This window comes from Capra hircus, chromosome 17 (genome assembly GCF_001704415.2).
Source record: "Capra hircus breed San Clemente chromosome 17, ASM170441v1, whole genome shotgun sequence".
NCBI classification, from domain to species: domain Eukaryota; kingdom Metazoa; phylum Chordata; class Mammalia; order Artiodactyla; family Bovidae; genus Capra; species Capra hircus.
Window position 1 is genome coordinate 20,181,598 of NC_030824.1, and position 21,752 is coordinate 20,203,349.

At 48.5% G+C, this 21,752-nt stretch overlaps 1 protein-coding gene across 3 annotated transcripts in view; it reads right to left on the reverse strand.

Moving 5' to 3' along the window:
* The window catches only part of SCARB1 (scavenger receptor class B member 1), a 93,523-nt gene continuing 72,166 nt past the window's right edge, over window positions 396–21,752 (reverse strand). The window contains exons 8-13 of one of the 3 annotated variants that reach the window (XM_018061401.1): window positions 21,464–21,582; window positions 15,924–15,997; window positions 11,168–11,219; window positions 10,173–10,319; window positions 6,126–6,254; window positions 396–1,330 (exon numbers count right to left, since the gene is read on the reverse strand). In XM_018061401.1, the coding sequence (XP_017916890.1) occupies window positions 6,126–6,254; window positions 10,173–10,319; window positions 11,168–11,219; window positions 15,924–15,997; window positions 21,464–21,582 (521 nt within the window). In that variant the 3' untranslated portion in view covers window positions 396–1,330. Of the gene's footprint in view, window positions 1,331–6,114; window positions 6,255–10,172; window positions 10,320–11,167; window positions 11,220–15,923; window positions 15,998–21,463; window positions 21,583–21,752 lie in introns of all 3 variants that reach the window. The other 2 variants (XM_018061402.1, XM_018061403.1) reach the window with 2 other exon arrangements.

Consider the following 21,752-nt stretch of genomic DNA (forward strand, 5'->3'; position numbering starts at 1 on the left):
CTTGAAACAGTGGAGAGGCAGGCCTGCAGCCCAGTCTCTGAGAGACACTCATGGCAGCAACCAGAAATGAGATGCTAGCTAAAAAGAGCCTGGGGCTTCCCAGCTGGCGCTAGTGGCAAAGAACCCGCCTGCCAGAGCAGGGGATGCAAGAAATGCAGGTTCGATCCCTGGGTTGGGAAGATCTCCTGGAGGAGGAAATGGCAAGCCACTCCAGTATTCTTGCCTGGGAAGCCCCATGGACCAGAGGAGCCTGGCAGGCCACAGTCCATAAGATCTCAGAGAGTCAGACACAACTGAAGTGACTTAGCACTCAAGAAGAGCCTAGAACTTCCCATGGAACCACAGCCCACTCCCAACCCAGGCTCCCACAAACAGGCTGTTACAGACTCAGGCGATCACTTTTAAAAAAGGTTTATTACTTCCATTGTGAATTATTTTTAAAAGATGATATTCAGTTTTTCTTCCAGTAGAAAAGAGACAGAGGCTTGTCCCAGAGACCAGGAGTCCCAGACGGGCGGGTCTCCTGACCAGACACCCAGGCTGACGTCCCGGACGGAGCCTCTCTACCCCTGCTCTGGCACCTGGGAGCTGCAGACCTTGGTGGGGGGCAGCTCAGGGCACAGCCTCCCGCCACCCCTGCCAGGAAGTGACCGGCTCAGTATACAGGATGATGTCAGTTTAGGCTGGAGGGAAGGGACCCGGACACCCAAACCCATGATCCTGCAGGGGGTTTAGGATGCATCTCTGTTTCTGAGGCCCAGATGGGTGTCCAGTGGCTACAGCTCTGGTCGGGGCTGGATTGCTGAACCATAAAACCTTGCCCACCAGGTTCGGGCACAAGAAGTCAGCACTCCTAGGCTGGATCTGGGGACAGTGGCGGCCTCTCAGGGTAAACGCCCTGTCCTGCCTGGATGAGCCACCAGGAAGGGGCTGCAGTGTTTCAAGACAGATGGAGCGGGCCGCTGGGGAGAAGTGACGTGAGTCATTAAGAGCCTGGGCTAGGGGACCCCGTGCCCATAGCACCTATGGTCAGGCCTGTGGATTACTTGGAGAGACGTTTCCAGAAGAGTCCTTGTTGACCAGTCTTTACCCCAAGTCTCTCAGCAGCGGCTCCATCCCTGAGTGTCTGCACACACCTGTGGACACGTGCCAGGGGCATGCGTGTGTATGTGTGTGTGTGTGCGCGTGGAATGTGCAGGAGGTGGGGGGCTCAGACTTTGGGACTGGTGGGCTGTCCACTGAGCGAGTCCTGAAGAAGCGGTGTGTAGGGGCTGGGAAGCTGGGCTGGCTGAGCAGCCAGACTGGGCTGGCTGATGGCATCTTTGGAACCCTGTGGAGAAAAGGCAGGGGGCGCTGCATCACTAAGGCTGGCCACCAAGCCCCGCCCACACCCCACCCCGCCCCTGCACATCCTCCACCAGCATGGAAACCCCCTGGGAGTCCCCATCAGCAGCCCCCACCAATCAAGCCTGAGATGAGAAAAGACTGGAGTGACCTACAGACTCCTGGGCCACAACTGTAAGGGTCTCCCCATCTCATGAAACACCATCCCACCCTGCTCTCACCCCATTTTAGAGATGGAGAAACTGAAGTCCAAAGGGACTCGCCTAATCCAGAGAGAAGGGCAGAACAAGATGTTCAGGGCTTATATAAGCAATACTGTCGACACAGGAAAATTGGAAACCGCCTAAACGTCCACTGATATCATAATGCATCGAAAACAGAGAGTCGCAAGGTGGTAGTCAACCTACACAGCTGTCCCAAACAGAAAATCGAGAAGGGGAAAACCAGCTGCAGAGTGATTAATACAGCATGTCCTCCAGAGATAATGTTTCAAACACTGATCTGTTGCTCATGGATACAGATTTAGAGGGGGGAAACAGGCACGCACCAAATTCCTAGAAATGACTGTCTCGGGATAGGGGGTGGGGCAAAGGGCATACATTGGAAAGGAGAACTGGGACAAGATGTGAACAACTGCTGTTGCTGAGCCTGGGTGAGAGGGAGCTCGGGGTAGTTCATCTAGCTTTACTTTTTTTTTTTTTAATTTCACAATTTAAGGAAATTTCATGAAATTAAAGAGACATGGATGGACCTAGAGTTGGTTATACAGAGTGAAGTCAGAGAGAGAAAAACAAATATCGTATATGAACGCATGTATGTAGAATCTAGAAAAAAAATGGAACAGATGAACGTTTTTGCAGGGCAAGAATGGAGAAGCAGATGTAGGGAGCAGACATGCGGACCCAGGGGAAGGGGAGGGCGGGCCGAGCTGAGAGATCAGGACTGACATGTGGGCACTGCCATGTGTAAAACAGATAGCCAGTGGGAAGCTGCTGTATAACACAGAGAGCTCAGTTCCGGGCTCTGTGCTGACCTAGACGGGTGAGATGGGGGTGTGGGAGGGAGGCTCAAGAGGGAGAGGATAGATGCATGCATATAGATGAGTCACTTGGTTGTACAGCAGATACTGGCACAACATTGAAAAGCAATCATACTCCAACAAAAAATATTTTTTAAGGTAAGCTGTGATAATAAAAACTGGGGGTAACTTTTCATCCCCTTAAGCCTTCTATCTTCATTCCCCTTGAAGAATGGAGAGAGATGCCTTCTTGCCCAGCAGCTGTGGCTGGAAAACCCCCAAAACCCCTGCCAGCTTGGACCTTGCTCACAAAGCCCAGAGGTCTGCCTCACTGCAGGGTGGGGAAAAATCAAACCCCACTCTTGGCAGGACCAAGGGGAAGGTGAAACTCCTGGCTCCTCTCCTGTGGGACTGATTTCAGGCTACCCAGACTGAGCCACATTCCAGCCAGGAGCAGTGGGGCGGTGTCAGAGCGAGACCAGTGACCCCTGCTGACCCACACTCCCACATACAGGCAGCATGCGACAGTCGGGGTGGTGGGTGGGGGGCAAAGAACTATGACTGGAGACAGCCTCACTCAACAGTTCTAATGAGGTGGATGAAACTGGAGCCTATTATACAGAGTGAAGTAAGTCAGAAAGAAAAACACCAATACAGTATATTAACATATATATATGGAATTTAGAAAGATGGTAACAATGACCCTATATGCGAGACAGCAAAAGAGACACAGATGTAAAGAACAGACTGTTGGACTCTGTGGGAGAAGGCGAGGGTGGGATGATTTGAAAGAACAGCATTGAAACATGTATATTACCATATGTGAAACAGATCGCCAGTCCAGGTTCAATGCATGAGGCAGGGTGCTCGGGGCTGGTGCACTGGGATGACCCTCAGGGATGAGATGGGGAGGGAGGTGGGAGGGAGGGTCAGGATGGGGAACACATGCACACCTATGGCTGATTCATGCGAATGTATGGCAAAACCCACCACAATACTGTAAAGTAATTAGCCTCCAATTAAATTTTTTTTAAAGTGAAAGGGAAACTGCTTTTCCAAGAAAGACACATGTAACAAACCCTCAAGGAACCAGAACCTGAGACAGAGTCCTCCTCCTCCTCCTGTTCCCTAACACTGTCCTTTAACTGAGTAATGAGGACTTGGAAATAATGAGACTCATGAGAAGGTAAGAAAGATAGATCCAGGAACATGCTCTGCAGGGCTGCCTGGTACAGTTGTCCAGGTTGATCACTGCACAAAGGCACTCAGCCAAGGGGGCTATACCTGGGTTGTATTCTGTGTTCTAAACCTTCAGTCCTAAAGCAGGCCATGTCTGCACAGAGGGGCTGTCTTTTTCTTACTCACATAAAGACATCTTTCTGGGCTAGCAGCTCAAGGTCACCCCATGCCCAAGTGCAAGGCAAGGTGTGGGATCTCCCCCAGGTGTTCAAAACAGGTTAGAGGTTTCCCTGAAGGGATTCGAGGTCTTCTGGACCACTGGCAACTTCTCAGGTGCCTGCCTGGCCCCGTAAAACAGCACAAACAGGACACTGCCTTCCCCAAGCACACATGATTGGGGATAGGGGTCTCATCTGGGCTGGGTCTCATCTGGGCTTAGCCTTCCAGAAGGCAGGCAATAGAACCTCTTTAATCAAAAACTTCTCTGGGACTTCCTTGTGGTCCATAAGACCACGCTGCCAATGTACGGGGTGCAGGTTTGATTCCTGATCAGGGAACTAAGATCCCACATGCTGTGTGGTATGGCCAAAAGATTAAAAAAAAACAAAAGCCTTCCCTGATAACTTGAAGCTTGAATTCTGTTGGTAAAGTCAAGAGGAAATTCCAATGTTTGGTGTGGGGTTTTGTTTGGGAGGGGGCAGGGAGCAGTGGGCAGGATATCCTGGCTGTGTCCAGGGAGGCATAGCCACAGGGCTGAGACCTCACAATCACCAGCTCTATCCGTGCTAAAAGCCAATAACCCACTTCTAGGAAGACCTCACCCTTACACCCCCAGAACACCAAACAAGTTTCTGCAGAAGGGAATTTTGGCTGGAAGGGGGAGGGGTATCCAAGGGGCCAAACTGTACCTAAGAAGGCGTCCCAGAGGAATTCTGGGAGAGAGGAAGGAAAGCGGGGTACCCATCTCTGGCTAGGATGTCCTGCTCCCAAGCTCAGGAGGACACCCCCTTAATACTCAGCCCTGCCGTGGTCGGGCTCTCTTATCTCCAGATCGGCAGGAGGAGCCCCCCAGAGTCTGGCTGAGGACACAGCTGTCCCTCCCTTCTGCTTCTCGCAGGGACTGGCAGCGCCTGCCAGCAAACACACCCACGCCCAGCACTTGGCGTGTTCCGTTTTCTCTCCTCCTCCAACCCTGGCAGTCGAAGCAAACTGGAGCAGCCAACTGGCCCCAAAGAGAAGGGCTGTCGACTCGTCCTCAGGCTTTAGCTCTCAAGAAAGCTATTTAAACCCAAGCAGGCACAGCCCCAGAAGCTGGCGAGGGCGGCACATTTTTCAGAAACCAAAATAACAGCTATGATCAGAGGCACAACCATAGTGCGACTGACTCACTGCTGCCCAAACCCCAACAGTAGGGCTCAGAGCTCTGCCTGTCACCTCCCCTGGCTGGACTTGGCTCTCCTAAGACCTCAGACCTAGAGGAACACAGCCCAGAGGGAGGTAAACCCACAAGGCACCAGCCTATTTCTCCTGCAGGTAGGTTGTCAGATACAGGGAGGGCAGCTCATTAAATGTGAATTTCAGGTAACCAACAAACAGGTTTTCAGTATAAGCATGTCCCGACAATTGCATGGGACACACTTAGGCAAAAATCATTCACTGTCTACCTTAAATTCACATTTAACTGAGCATCTCTTTGCTGCTGTTATTTCTTGGGAGTTTTATGGGTTTGTTTTTGCTCAATCTGGCAATCCTACTGAGTTCTGGATATATAGTGGATGCCCACGTGATACCTAAATTGTTTCTTTCTTGGTCATCCCAGATTCACTTAATTCAGGAATCTGTATCAGGGACTTCCCTGGCAGTCCAGTGGCTAAGACTCCACGCTTCCAATGCAGAGGACGTGGGTTCGATTTCTGGTTGGGGAACTAAGATCCTGCACTCCGCAGGGCGCAGCCAAAAATAAATAAATAGACCAATCTATTCATAATCCCCTTGGTGCGTGTGTGCTCAATCGTGTCCAACTCTGCGACCCCATGGACGGTAGCCGGCTAGGCTCCTCCGTCCATGGGATTCCCCAGGCAAGAATGCTGGGGCAGGATGCCATTTCCTTCTTCAGGGGATCTTGCCAACCCAGGGATCAAACCCACGTCTCCTGCACTGGCAGGAGGATTCTTTACCACTGAGTCACCAGGGAATTAAAATAACACATTCCGGGGGCCCGTCCATGATTCTATTTCAGGAGGTTTAGAAGAATGTCCTCAGATCTTCATTTTTAGCAGACTTCCCCAGAAGAGTCAATTGGACCGGAAGTCTGAGATGCAGCTGACCTAAACCTCAATCTTGCCTTTTTAAGACAACCTTGAAAATAAGACACCAGCCCACTAGTCGCCCTCCATCCCCTACCACACCTGGGATCACTCAGAATGTAAGAAGACAGCAAGTATACAAGTACATATTTTCAATCTGTGGACAGGTGAAGTGCAGGCTGAAGAGATGTATAAGATCCAAAGAGTTTCAAGGTGCCAGAATTCTACTCACTACGGGAGGAGGTGGGGGATGGGGCGGGGCATTACCTGGTACCCACCTACAGTCTTGCTTCTTGCAGTACAGTCCCCTTGGGAGCTGATGTCATCAGGAATTCAGAATAGGCCTGAACGGCCTCCTTATCCTTTGAGCCCTTTTTAAAACTAATCCAAAATAAATAGCATTTCTCCTAGAAGATAACCAAGCTAATTTATAGTTGCCGTTGCAGCTGAACACACATGGTTTTTATAGGTTTCTTCAATTTGCAGGGTTCTTCAAAAAGCAGAGGGTGGGGTACAGAACACTCACGTCCAACCACCGTTAATGATTGCAGTTGGGAGATTTGGGAAGTGATAGTGCCCTTCACCGAAGACAGATACACCAGCATCTTCAGGAAACACATTTGGTCAGATGGGCAAACTAAAAAGGGTCTTTCGGCCTGAAAATTAAGGCCAAGTTGAGGAGGGGCGATGGGCCATGGTGTGCAAGGTGGCTCGGCCTAGTCTCAGAGAGGTGAGCAAGTGGCATGTGAAGAACATGCTGTCCTGACTGAGCTAGCAGATGGCGTTTTAAATAGACCAGAAACAGAGGTGTTTCTGTTTAAAATAATTTTTTTTTCAAGAATGACTTGAACAAAAAAAAAGTCTTTGAAGAGAATTAAAATATGTTGAGTTTAACGACGTGCCATTCTTTTTTTTTTTTTTTCCAGGGGAAATATATAAAAACACAAAAGGCCTAACCCTTGCTAAACCAAAAAATACACGTGTTTGTCATTCAGCTGTGTCCAGCTCTTTGCGACGTCATAGACTGTAGCCTGCCAGGCTCCTCTGTCCAAAATACACAATGGGATAAATTTCATTGATTGGGCCCTCAGTATAACCTGTGGGGAGGGAGCCTCACCATCATTAATAGAAACGATGAATAATCGTATGGGACTTGGGAGACAAGGATTGGGGGGGGTGAAGCAGGGAAGTGTTCACATCCTGCATCCTCAGTCTCCTCCCCCTTCCCCTTCTGATGGACCATTAGAGAGAGACAGAGGGGACAGAGGGTGGGGGCTGTCTGGCCCCGTCCCTCACCAGCTGCTTCCCCTGGACCTGCCCACGTCACCCCCACCCCCATCCCCGCCTGTGTGGCTGTGTATGTCTTCACTCCTAGAAACCCACGGTGATGCTGGGCCTGGGGAGTCATCCACAGACTGAGGGCTAGGGCCTCTGGTCCCCTCTGTCCTCCAGCATAATTCATTCCAAACACCATCGCGAGTTCCCTTCTGCTCTGGCTGGGGCAGTGACGGAGGACAGGGTCCCCAATGTTCATCGGGGGCTCAAGACACCAGAGGCCCTGGTACCCTCACACCAGTGCAAACCTTTTCCCCCAAAGGATGGGGAATTTGGAAGAGAAATGGTGACAAAGGTCTGAAAGCCCTGGTTAAGAGCCTGGAAAGGTTTATCATTGCCCCAGCTACCAACAAGCAAGCAAGCATGCAATCTGTCTCTGAGAAAAAGGCAAAAGAGCAAAGGCTGTTTGCCAAAGCTAAAGCAAGAAAGCGGGTGTTGCAGGTGGCCCAAGGGGGCAGCAGGGAAGCTGGCCAACCCCCCTCCAAGGCCCAGGCCTAGGGCTCCAGGAAAACTTGGAGTGGGGGGGCCCAAAGTGGGGGTTTCTGGTTCATGGATTCAATATGGCCTTGCAAGACTCTGCCACTGAGTGGTGTCCGCTGTCTACCAGCTAGCTACTCACCCAAGTCTTCTGCCCCAGGGGCCCTTGTCACCATGTGATGGCAGTAACCTGCCTAAAGCCCCCTGGTCTCCAGACCTCACATCCTATTCAGGTCTGTACCTCCCAAACTGTGCAGTGTCCCCTCAAAATAAGCTGTGAACGTGTCAGTCAATGCCATGAACGAATTACTGAATGATGCCAAATCAAGAAGGGGTTTTCCTTGGGACTTCCATGGCAGTCCAGAGGTTAGCACTATGTGCGTCCACTGCAGGGGGCAGAAGTTCAATCCCTGGTCGGGGAACTAAGAGCTTGCATGCCCAGCTGCAAGGCAGGGGGAAAAAGGACCAAGGAAGGAAAAAAAAAGAAAGGGGGCATTCGTTGTCCCCTGATCTTCTTCCTGACTTTGAATGGCAGATGCCCCAGGACTGGTTCTTCAGGGCTCCTGTGCCTGAATACTTGCTCCCATTCTGGTCCAAGCCAGTATCCTAGCTCACCTGAGCCTCCTCACTGGTCCCCCTGCTTCTGCTCTCTCATTGGAAGGCCTATTAATAGTTGCCACATGTCAACCGACCCAGTCACTCCTCTCCTTAAACCCATTATTGACCAGAGACATATCAACATGTTTTTAGAGAGTGAATTAACACGTTAAAAAAAAAAAAACAACAACACATTAATACAATTAACAACGCCATGCGAAGTTGTTAGAGCTTAAAATTGATCAAGGGCTCATTATACACCTTATGATTGTCATTACCATCCACGGTTTGCTTCATTAAGGTTTTTGTTCCAATCCTGTTTACATTATAAACGTTAAAATTTTCCCAAAAATGACACATTGTGAAATTTTGAGTGAAGAATAATTTTTTGGTGAATTTCAGGCAGATACTTTCTCTGACTGTCTGCGCAACATATATACTAGTGTCTCAGAAGACGACAGTTCTTCAGAACATAGTTCTAATTCAGACAATGTGAATATTAGACCAACAAAGAGACAAAAAACCTTAGTGATTGACTTTGATGCAGAAAGTGAAAACGGAACTCACGATGCTAGAGAATGCTCCTTTGTTTCTACAGAGGAGCAGGTTGAAGACAACGTTTCATGAAAACGAGAAGACTGTACGGGTGTGTCGGGGTGACTACGGGATGCAATGACATGCACACAGTGAAATAACAGAATGAATTTTTGGCTGGCCAAAATAAAAATCGCCAGCTACAGGCATTTACTTCTGCAAAAATTCCCCAGTCAATAATGAGTTAAAAGCTTCCAGTCATCCCTTGGAATCAGTTCCAAGCCGTTCACCCCGAGTTACAGGGCCAGGCATGACCTACCTCTGCCTCTGATATACCACCTCCCCTGCCGCCCCTATGTCCACTCCCCTGCAGCCAATTTAGTGCAGCAGGATCCTGCAATACAGCCCCACCCATTGCTGCCTCAGGGCCTTTGCACTGGCCATCCCTCCACCTGCAGCAGTCTTTCCATGACTCTGTGCTGAGCACTCACATCTAAGCCTAAATTCAACCTCTTCAGAGAAACGTCTTCTGACATTATCGCTATCATTGTCCCCAACCTCCCTGGATACTGTGCCGCCCAGTCTAGCAGCCAAATGTGGCTGTGGAGGCTTTGAAATGGGGTGAGTCCCAGTCAAGATCTGCTGTAAGTGTCAAATACACACCGATTCCAAAGACTTCACTCAAAAACATAATGCAAAAGTACTTAATGTTTTTATATTGATTGCAGATTGAAATGGTAATCTTTTGGATATATCCAGGTTAAATAAAAGATATGATTGAAATTAATTCCCTTTTACCTAATGTGGCTATTAGACATTTAAATTTAAAATCACATGTGTGGCTCATATGGTATCTGTCCTGGACAGTGCTGCCCTGAGCTCAGCACATTCTCTATCATCTTTATCATTGGTGAAATCACCTCTTCTGTTTAGTTACTTGACTCCCACCTGTCTTTCCAACTAGAATGCTGGTCCCCACACATCCATCAGCAGGAACTGTCTTGTTCACTGTTGTATGCACTGTACCTGCCAGAACCTGGCAGCCAGCAGCTGCTGGCTGGCTGAACAAACCATTCGAGTCCCAGGTCTCATGATCCAAAACCACTGCAGTCCCTCCAAAGTTGGGCCCCCAAGCCTCCCAGGACAGGCAGAGAAGTGGTAACAGAAGATGCAGGAGAGGCAAGGATGCAGTGATGGATGGCTCCCCAGCCCAAGTAGAGACCTAGGACTGCTCCTCGAAGTGGGTGCAGGCTGAGGGTGCAGGCTGTGTCCATGCACACAGCAGGAAGGGATAGTTGGGGGATCTGATTTGAGCCCCTCCTTCCCCCAAGCAGGCAAGCAAGGGACCACTCAGCCCAGGCCATGCTCTGACCACTACTTACTTGGCTCCGGATTTGGTAGATGATGGGGATGAGCAGTAGGACGCAGCCCAGGGCAAGGAGCACATACTGGGCATAGTTCAGCACTTTGGGCATCAACACCAGCTGGGTATAGAACGTCTCAAGGGTCTCACCCTCCATTGCCCCACTCTGGGGAAGAAGGACAAACAGATGGAGTAGGGCCACATACTATGAGCCGAAGGTGCAGATGCCACTCCACCCCTGCCCCATCCCAAAGCATTAGGCCAGCCTCTATGTCCTCCAGGGCCACACATCGGGACTACATTTCCCAGACTCCCTTGCAGCTAGACAGGCCCACGTGACTTCTTCTGGCCAATGGGATGTGGGCACAAGGATGTTACAATTTCCACACCTGGCTCCCATGTGATTCTCTCCATCTCTTTGCCAATTTACTGAACGGAAATGGATTCTGAGGATCTCCGAAAGGTCAGGACCAAACGATGGAAGAAGCCCTGATGTCCCCAAATGTCTGCATGGAGCAGAGCTCCACCTCCCCGCTCCACCAGACTGTGATGTGAGCAGGAAGTGAATGTGACATTTGGAGGCTGTCTGTTCCGGCTGTTAGCTCACCATGAATTAAAATGAACTAAGCCAGAAGGAATCTTGAAAACCTGGGAGAAAAGGAAGTTCAATAAAAAGCTGACACACTGAAAACGAACTTCCCTTCATCTTTGGAGAAGTGGTCACATGCATTAGCAATATTATTTTATACTCTGACCAGGGACTTTATAATTTCAGGCAGCTTCATCTACTTCATCTCAGGTGAGCCTTTCAGTCCAGTGGCATAATTGACATGAGGTGCTTGGAGAGGGTGAAATTTCTAATAGACTATTCTGCATCACAGAGTCCAGCTACCCAGCCCCGCCGCCCCACCACACACAGCCTCTTGCCTCAAATGCCCACATCAGCTCCTCACTGAGGCATCAGACACCATGACCACAGGTACCTGATACCCAGGGAGAGGGAGGCAGCCTTACCTCTTCGAACCACATTAGCGGCAGGACCACTGGCTGGATGTTCCCAGTTTGTCTGGAAATAAGGGAGATCAAGCACGTGAGAAGTTTTGTCGGGGTGCCTCAGGTCAGACAGCTCTGGACCTGTGATTCTACAATGACTAGATCGGCGTGGTCTTGAGGAATGGGTATCTCCTGACAGGAAGCAACCTGACAATCCGACAATATCTTTTTAAATGAAAACTTCATGTCTTCTATGCGGTGGGTGCTGCCAGGGACCTAGCTGATGTCCATTTCTTCCTCTTTGAAACAGAATGCCAGTTTTATTCAGGATGGCAATGTACCCAGCTAACAAACAACGCAGTTTATGCTGACCTCCTGCTTTCCTTCAGGGAGTCTGGAACCAGGCAGAAAGCGCTAATGTGACCAGCCCCCAGTAAACATCCCCTGGGAAGAGTTTCTACTGGGCATCCCTGGTAGGGGACACTTCACACATATCACAACTCATCACTGGGAGGAGGAAGCATGTCCTGCGTGACTCCCCTAAGAGAGGGCTCTAGAAGCCTCTGTCTGGTTCCCCAAGACTTCACCCTGTGAGCCTGTCCCCTTTGCTGGTTATGTTTTGAATATTTTCTATATAATAAATCACAGCTGAGTCTTCACAGTGAATCATCGAACCTGAGAGGGGTCCTGGGAACCCCCGACACAGTCAGTTACCAACAAACTGTGTGACCTCGGGCATGCTCCTTACCCTCTCTGTGCTTCCTCTGAAAAATGGGGATTATAATGAATTCCTCACAGGGCTCTAGTGAGGACTGAATGTGGATATATGAAAAATACCCAGCGTATAGAAAGTGTCAGTGTTTATTACTGTTGTCCTTCCAGGTGGGTGGTTCCATGGTAAAGAATCTGCCTGCCAGTACAGGAGACTTAGGAGACACAGGTTTAACCCTTGGGTTGAGAAGATCCCCTGGAAGAGGAAATGGCAATACATTCCAGTACTCTTGCCTGGAAAACTGCATGGACAGAGGAACCTGGAGGATTACAGTCCAGTGTCCTAAAGAGTCAGACATGACCTAGCGACTGAGCATGCAGCTGTTAAATGCCAGGAAACAATAGAACAAACAAATATTCCGTAACTTCACATTCCTGAGTCTGCTTAAAGAAGGCACAGCTGGAGGGGAGATGGAACCCACTTGGGGGATAGGCACAAAAGGCCCAAATCCTCAATCACAATTCTCAAAGATCACTTATTAAGTAGAGTGCTGGGCAGTGAAATGAATTTACACAGTATCACCTACAGAGGAGACAGACATGGAAAACATTCTAGAAATACAAGGGGGGGGGTTCCCCTTCACTTTGGCCTCTTTAATCTGAGTTTGTAAGAACTGATGTCAATTAAATGCACAGAGCATGCAACCCTCGTGCCTCTATCTTGTGACCAAACAGCACAGAAGTTCCTCAGAGAAGTCACAACTAGATGGCTTTCTAGACTTTTCCCACACTGGTTCCTCAACAGCCCTCAGGAATGTTGATAAACACCATCTTTGAGACCACCACCCCAGCCCACAGCAGCTCTGAACAGCTGGGGACACAGAGTCCCAGAGAGATCAAAGTAGCAGTGTGTGGCCACCAACAGGCAGAACCCAGCCACCCAGAGAGATGGCTGGCTTGGGCAACATTTGCCAAGAATCAGAATGAACTCCCAACAGGTGAAACTGAGAAAGCGTATGTTAAAATCCAGATTCTGAAACCTGCATTTGCAAATGCATTGGACGTGGCCACACTGAGCCCGAGGCCCCTGGTGCTCGACAGAGGCTGGCCCTTGGCCGGTCCCCACCCAGCCTGTCCGGCTCCTCTATCCTAGTCACCTGCCCGCCCTGACCATGAAGTTAGCAGACCAGGCATCGAGTGATGGGGGGCCCTCCGGAACTCCAGCCTGAGCAGCAGACGCCTAAGGGCTGTTCCACCAGCCACAAACACTTCAGGAACAAACTCTCTGAGCAGACTCAAAAGGTAAAGGTGGAAAGCTTGGACTTCCCTGGCGGTCCAGTGGTTAAGAATCCACCAGCCAAAGCAGGGGACACAGGTTCAATCCCTGGTCGGGAACATTCCACTTGCTGTTGAGCAACTAAGCCAGCACCACAACTACTGAGCCTGCCTGAACTCTACAACAAGCTAAGCAACTGCAATGAGAAGCCTGTGCACCGCAACAAGACAGAACGAAGACCTAGCAAAGCCAAAAAATTAAAAACTAATAAACTGAATTAAAAAAAAAAAAAGCCAGCAGAGGAGTGCAGATGAGTTATACGAATGATCCCCAGTGCACTCAGACAAAATGTTATTTTTTCCAGCTGAGAGACATCTCACAAAGCCAAACAGATGCTCACATTCCTGCAGCCCAGGAATCTTTCTGAAGGATTTTTTTTTTAATGGAACTATTTCAAACACACTAAGTACAGACCTTGACAAAACAACCAGTCAGCATGCTCCCTCACCCAGCTCTATCCTGAATAAGTGAGTGAAAGTTGCTCAGTTGTGTCCAACTCTTTGCCATCCCATGGACTGTAGCCCGTCAGGCTCTCTGACCATGGAATTCTCCAGGCCAGAATACTGGAGTGAGTTGCCATTCCTACTCCAGGAGATCTTCCCAACCCAGGGATCGAACCCAGGTCTCCGGCATTGTAGACAAGACTCATTCCCATCTGAGCTACCAGCTCTATTTTATAGTGATGTTATAGCAAGAGTTGGCGAGGATGCAGAGATGCTGGCACCCTCCCACACTGCTGGTGGGGGAGTGGGAAATAGTGCGGCCGCCCTGGAAAACAGTCTGACAGTTCCTCAAACGGTTAAACATAGAGCTGCCAGAGGACCCAGCAATTCTGCTGTAAGATATCTACCCAAGAGAAATGAAAACAGACATCCACATGCTCAGGCATAAATATTCAGAGCAGGACTTCCCTGGTGGTCCAGCGGTTAAGAATCTGCCTGCCAATGCTGGGGACCCAGGTTCCATCCGTGGTCCAGGAAGACTTCATGTGCCAAGGGGCAACTAAGCCGGTACACCCCAACTACGGAGCCTGTGCGTCTAGAGCCTGTCCTCCACAACAAGAGAAGCCACCGCAACGAGAAGTCCCTGCTACGCAACTAGAGCGTAGCCCCTGCCCGCTGCAGCTAGAGAAAGCCTGAGCACAGTAACAAAGACGTAGCACAGCCGAAAACAATAGATGGAAACTTTTTTAAAGATTCAGAGCAGCATTATTCATAATGGCCAAAAGGTAGAAACAGCCCAAATGTCCATCAGTTGATGAATAAAAACATGGTCTTGCCAGGCAATGGCATATTATTCAGCAATAAAATGGACTGAAGTGCTGACACCTGCTACAACATGGATCAACCCTGAGAACACCAGGTCAAGTGAAAGAAGCCAGTCACATGTGATACAACTCGGTTCACACAAGATGGCCAAAGTGGGCAAATCCACAGAAATGGGAAGTGAATTAAGGGCTGCCTGAGGCTGAGGGAAATGGGGAGTGACAGCTAACGGTGCGGGGTTTTTTTTGCGGGTTGATGGAAATGTTTCAAAATTGACTGTGGCGATGTTGCCCAACTCTGTGAATATCCTACTATACTGTACATTCTTAAAGGGTGAGTTTTGTACTGTGTGAATTAAATCTTGATGAAGCTGCTACTGGAAAAACAAAAACACAGAAAAAGAAAACCTGCACTTAAAAAATTTCCCCTGTCCACCATATGACCCAGCAAGCCCGCTCTTGGGCATGTACCCAGAGAAAACCATAATTCAAAAAGATACACGCACCCCAGGGCTCACTGCAGCCAAGACACAGAAGCAACCCAAATGCTCATGAACAGAAGAATGGATAAAGAAGATGTGGGGTGTGTGTGTGTGTATATATATGGAATATATATATATATATATATATAGTGGAACATTACTTGGTCATAAAAAGGAACAAAGTTATGCCATTTACAGAGACATGGATGGGCCTAGAGACAGTCACACAGAATGAAATAAGTCAGAAAGAGAAACACAAATGTTGTATATTAACACATATACATGGAATCTAAAAAGATGGTACAGATGAATCTATCTGAAAAGCAGAAAGAGAGACACAGACGTTAGAGAACAAAAGCATGGATTCCAAGACGGGAAGGGAGCTGGGATGGGCTGGGAGACTGGGACGGACATGCATACTATGGATACTATGTGTGAACTAGATAACTAGTGAGAACCTGCTTTACAGTGCAGGGAACTCTACTCAGTGCTCCATGGTGATCTGAACAGGAAGGAAACCCAAGGAAGCGGGGATGAATGCACACATATAGCTGATTCACTTGGCTGCACAGCAGAAACAAAACAACACTGTAAGGCAACTACACTCCAATTTAAAAAATAATTTAAAAACACCCTTCCTCCCCCCAGGTGAATGGCCTCACTAGAGAATGCTATTGGCCAAGTTTCCATTTTCAAACACTCGGTTTGGGCACGATTTAATTTTTGCTACTCTGTCAAGGGAGAAACAGCTTAGACAGAACATTCTGGCTAATGGGGGACAAACGTCAACAGAGAAAAGGGTAGGGGTGTCAGGATGTGGTCTGGACTCAGCTCAGAGCTAAGATTCCCCTCAGGAGTTCAAGGGGCAGGGACCAAATCCCACATCCCTCCCCAGACTTTGAGTTCCCCAGAAAAAGGCCAGAGTCTCCCTGAGTCCCCGATCTCTCAACTACAAGGCAGCCCCAGCTCCCAGACCCCACTCACCCGATGCCTTTCACAGACTTAAGGAAGAGGCTCAGCTGCAGTTTCACAGAGCAGTTCATGGGGATTCCAGTGACCTGCGGCAACAAGCACAGTGAGGGGCTAGCCCTTCCTGGACCCCCGGGAATCCCGTCCAATCCCCTCTCCCTGGTCCCATTCAAGAAGGTGAAGTGCCCATCTGCTGGGGTCTCCTCTACCCACTCTAACCCCTGATGGGTAAAAACATATTCTCCAAATGTCTCTTATGTCCACAATGTTGAGGGATCCCCTCCAGAGAACCAGACTCTCTCTGGATGGGAAAAAATAATCCTTTCCATCTTTCCACTCATACAATGCATTCCTGAGTACAGAAGGATATTTCTCAGCCATTGCCCCTCCCTCCAGCCTCCAAATAAAATAAAATAGATACGCATGTTGATAAAGTCTCTATCTTCTCCAATCACCCATCCCTCTCCATTCCCTCCTGCCAGCATCTAAAAGAGAAAGTCTGAATCAGGAAGCATGCCTGGTCCCTATTGTTCACTCCCTTAGTCGTGTCCGACTCTCTGTGACCCCGTGGACTATAGCCCACCAGGGTCCTCTGTCCATGGGATTTTCCAGGCAAGAATACTGGAGTGGGTTGCCATTTCCTTCTCCGGGGGAATCTTCCCAACCCAGGGATCAAACCCACTTCTCCTGCATTGACAGGAGGATTCTTTATCACTGAGCCACCGGGGAAACTTGCCTGGTCCCCAGTGCCTCTGAAATAGAGTTTCATGAAATCTCCATTTCAACAGAGCTCATGCCAAGGGCAGGCGATGATATTTCACAGAGAGTTTAGTGATATGTTTTCTTTGTGTTTAATTTTATGTTAACCTTCTTAGAGAAAATTTTTTTCCTTTTTTTTTTTTTTGGCTCCACTGCACAGCTTGCAGAATCTTAGCTCCCTGACCACAGATCGAACCCCAGGTCACCTCAGCAAAAGGGCGGAGCCCTAATCACTGGACTGCCAGTGAACTCTCCATTTGGAGAGAATTTTTTTTGGCTGCCCCATGCAGGCTGTGGGTCTTAGTTCTCTGACCAGGGATCAAACCTGTGCCCCCTGTATTAGAAGCGCAGAGTCTTAACCACTGGACTGTCAGGGAAGTCTTGGAGAAATTTTTAATTTCCAATTTGAAAGCTTCCTTTGCACAGGATTCTTTTTTTAATGAGATCTTGTTTTATCAGTAGTAAGTCAATAATGGGAGAAGTGACAGACATCTAGGACCAAAAAACAGGAAGGTGGTTCCAGAATGGTGTCAGGAAATGAGACTGGAGGGACTTTCCTGGTGGTCCAGTGGTTAAGAATCTGCCTTGCAAATAAAAAAAAAATTGTCGCTTGCAATGCAGGCGACACGGCTTTGATCCCTCGAGGGGGAACTAAGATCCTACATGCCTCGGGGCAACTGAACCCTCGTGCCACAGCTACTGAGCTTGTGCAACAACTAGAGAATCTGTGGACCATGAAGGATTCTACACTGTGCACCTAAGACCCAACGCAGCCAAATAAAAGTTTTTTAAAGAAAGGAAATGAGAATGGAAAGGAACCTAGGTTTGAGGACAGACTGCTGCTTCTCAGCTGAGACTCTTTCTCATCTGAAAGGTGGAGACAGCTCTGCCCACCTCGTAGGGTTTCTGCAAGGGCAAAGTCAGGGATGCAAGACAGCCACACTCAGGGCCATAAACGCTGTGTCGTTATCACGGACACCAGCGGAAACAGGCATTATCTTCCAGCATAGCCCGGCATCCTGAGGTCTTCTGGGGCCCCAGGGCACAGAGGAACTGGCCAAAGGCCACGCTGCCATGACTGGGGAGAGTCTGAACTTGAGAACCTGGCAGGATGTGAGTGAGATCCCCCGTGTGTGAAAAAGCGTTCATCCAGTGGGCCTGAGGCTGCCCTCCTGGCACGGTGGCCCCTGTCTGGCCGCTGGGATCCTGGATTTCAGGGGGCTCCCACCTCTCCCTGACAGATAAGAGGGGCTCCCTGGGCCTAGAGGGTTTGCCAAACAGTTTAGTTTATGCTGACACCTGCTTTCCTTCCTGGAGTCTGGAGTCCGTGCCAGGCAGAGGGTGCCCGCAGTAAACATCCTGGGCGCTGAATCCTGACTGGGCGTCCCTGGTTGAGGACACCTCACACGGGAAGCGAAGTGTGCCCTGTGTGATCTCCCAGGAGAAGGCTCTGGAAGCCTGTGTCTGGTTCCTGCAGGCTTCACCCCACGTGCCTTCCCCCTTTACTGACTGTGCTTTCTGTCCTTCACTGTGACAAATCACAGAAGTGAGTGTGAGTACCTGCTGGGTCCTGGGAATCCTTCTAGCAAATCCTCCAATTTGAGGGTGATCCTGTAGACCCCGACACATCCTGCTCTCCAGACTCTACATGCTAGGGTCTCTACTCGGACCACTTCCTTCCCCAGGAAATATGTCTTCTTCCCTCCCTGGTTGTCCCTCCAGCTGCTGTCTGGCCACCTCTTCTTGAGCAAAGCCCTGCCTCTCCCCCCCATCCCAACCCCACAGAACAGATACTTGCCCCATGAACCCACATCTGTCAGGGGTTTCCCTCCCCCAGTTTCAGAAGCAGAAAAGCAGGCAACAGAGAAGTCGCTGCCAGGAGGCATTGTTTTCAAAGCTAATGAAATCAGAAATCAGCAGATCCACCCCCATGTTCATCCTCCCCAAATCAACAACAAATCCAAGGCTACTTCCTCTCCCTGTCTGCCTCCGGCCTGCAATGAGAACTAGGAGAAGCCTACTTCTGCATCTGCTGATGCACTGCTGCAAAACAACTCTTTGCATCTCTCCAGCCTCCCAGACTTAACTTTCTTTCTTAATGAGGGGGGAGAAAAAGGAAGTCTACACGTTAAAATGAAAGTCACCAGTGAGAACAGAGAAAAGTCAGCAGAGTGAAAGAAAGGAATAGAGAGAGAGAAGCAGTGAAATGAATGAACTAAAAAAGAAAGTGGAAAACCATTTGTTAGCTTTCTCATAAAAGCCTTTGTTTTTTCTTTCGGCCATACCGCATGGCACGTGGGATCTTAGTTCCCTGACCAGGGATCAAACCTGCATTGGGAATGCAGAGCCTTAACCAAAGGACCACCAGGGAGGACCCTAATAAAAACCTTTTAAAAACTGGTTAAAAGTTTAGGACAATATGGAAAAGCCTTAACATGTCTAACAATAAAGACTGAATTTAATCTAGAACATGTAATAGAATCATATTAATTATGATCAACTTAATTCATTAATACTCACTTCATCAACTGTATGTTAATACAGGACAGATGGTAGTGGGCATTAAAAGACCTGTTTGTATAGTCAATATTTTAAATTAAGTAACTGTAAGTGTAGTATAGGTTTAAAACTTGTGAATCCCTGTATTATACACCGGGGCTTCCCAGGAGACTCAGTGGTAAAGAATCTACCTGCCAATGCAGAAGACCCAGGTTTGATCGCCGGGTCAGGAAGATCCCCTGGAGGAGGAAATGGGAACCCACTCCAGTGTTCTCGCCTGGGAAATCGCATGGACAGAGGAGCCTGGCAGGCTGCAGTCCACGGGGCCGCACAGAGTCAGACACGACTGAAGCAGCTGAGCACAAGCACATATTGTCACTTGTCACTTGAATAATATGGTCTATTAATTATACTTCAATTTTTTAAAAGGCTACATACTCAAGGGTTCCAACTATATGACATTCTGGAAAAGGCAGAACTATAGAGATAACAAAAGATCAGCTGCTGCCAAGGGTTTGATGGCGGTGAATGTACAAGGTAGTCACGGGATAAATGGATAGAACACACAGGATTCTGAAGGCAGTGAAACCATTCTTAGGAGACTGAATGGTGGATACAGGTCATCATGCATTTGTCAAAACCCATAAACCTGAACAACACAGAGTGAAGTGTAATGTAAGCTACTGACTTTAGTTAATAGTAACATTCATTCATCAACTGTAATAGACTTCTGCCAAGGGAAAACGAGGTCTAGGAACTCTGTATTTTCTGCTCAATTTATCTGTAAGCCTAAAACTAATCTAAAAGACAAAACAAAAACAAAGTAGGGACTTCCCTGGAGATTCAGTGGTTAAGACTCCATACCTCCACTGAAGGGGGCAAGGGTTTGATCCCTGGTCAAGGGAACTAAGATCCCACGTGGTATGGTCAAACAAACGAACAAAAAAAACCAAAGTATACTAATTTTTTTTAAAAACAGACATACACAAAGGATACTCAGGTTTAAAGAAAAAATGTTTTGAAATAATAAAAAATATTTTAATTAAAAAAGAAGACCTATGTTTGCAGTCAGCCTTATCCCTTACTTACTCACAACCACTAGGATCTCAGTAAATCAAACCCATGTTTACTGAGATACAAGTACTTCTGTGCTAACCACTAGAATTCAAGCAATTAACAAGACAGAACAGCTCTTTCCCTGATGGAGCCAAGAACCCCACTTACTAGCTGGAGCACTTAACCTCTTTGGGCTGCAGTTTACCCATCTGTAAAATGGGAATGGCAATGCCCACCTCCCTGATTATTGTGAAAATTAAATGAGTTGGTGCATGTGGATGAATAGGATTATGTCCAGAGAATAATGAGCATTCTAGAAATATGAATGTGAAGTGTGTGCAGTCATGGCTGACTTCACTAACCCAGTTTTATTTTATTTTATTAATTTGGCCAAGCCGCATAAGTTTCAGGATCTTTATTCCCCAAACAGGGATTGAAGACACGCCCTCAGCAGCGAAGGCATGGAGTCCTAACCACTGGACAGCCAGGGAATTTCCAGTCTGGATTTTTAGTGAAAAAAGAGAAAGAGCTAGAAGGCAGAGTGCTAGGGGCTGTGGGTTGAGTCAGTGGCTAAGAAAACCTGAGTAGTACCAAGGAAAACAACATGAAAAAGCATCAAGAAGAAGAGCTTCCAAAAAGGCCTATGGGGGGAGACCATGAATGTCCACTCCAGAAACAGAGACCCAGAGAATTTTTTTAATTAACGATAAAGCCATCAAGTCCAAATGGGCAAATCTGCAGTGAATGGAGGCCCCAAGAGAAGAAGCAATAGGGTAAAGACATGCCCAAGGGAGGGTCACACGTGTAGGTCTGATATCCTCCTGGTCCCTGTTTGTAGACAAAACATTACATAGGACAAATTCCCCAGAACCCAGTTTATCTGCAAGACGTTCCAGGTTCTTGTCGGTACCTAAAGATCTTTATGGTATGTTGGCACAGCCAGAGGGCTGCCTCTGGCTAATTTACAGGTTGATAATTCCTAATTAATTTACTGTGTTATGATCTTTTTATAGAGACAATTCCCTTATAAAGAGATAATAAAGTCCTTGCACTATGGAGTCGGGGCAAACTTTGATGACTTGATAGCCTAGAAGCTATCAATGCCAAAGAAACCCAGGCTTCCCATCCCCCCCACCCTGGAACAGCCTGGTACCTGGCAGGGAGAAGAGAAAGTTGAGTGTGCCCCAAACAGAAATTCCCTACCCCCACCCCCACCCACAGGCTGACAGGCAGGGGCTCACCGGGTGGATGTCCAAGAACAAGGAATGTTCTTTTGGGTTAGGATGGAGGCCAGTCACTGCCTCTGCCAGGACTGGGTCAGCATTGTAGAAGTGAGGATGGGAGAGAAACAAGGGTGCATCTGGAAAGCAAAGGGGCAGAGAGGGGGTGTCAGACAAAGGCAGCACGTTTGCACTTCCAGAGACCTGCTCATGTCATGCCCTGAGCTGGGTGAAGGGAGGCACAGGTGATGAAAACACAGCCACTGCCCGCAGTGCACCCACCTCGTGATGATGACAAGATGCAAACAGC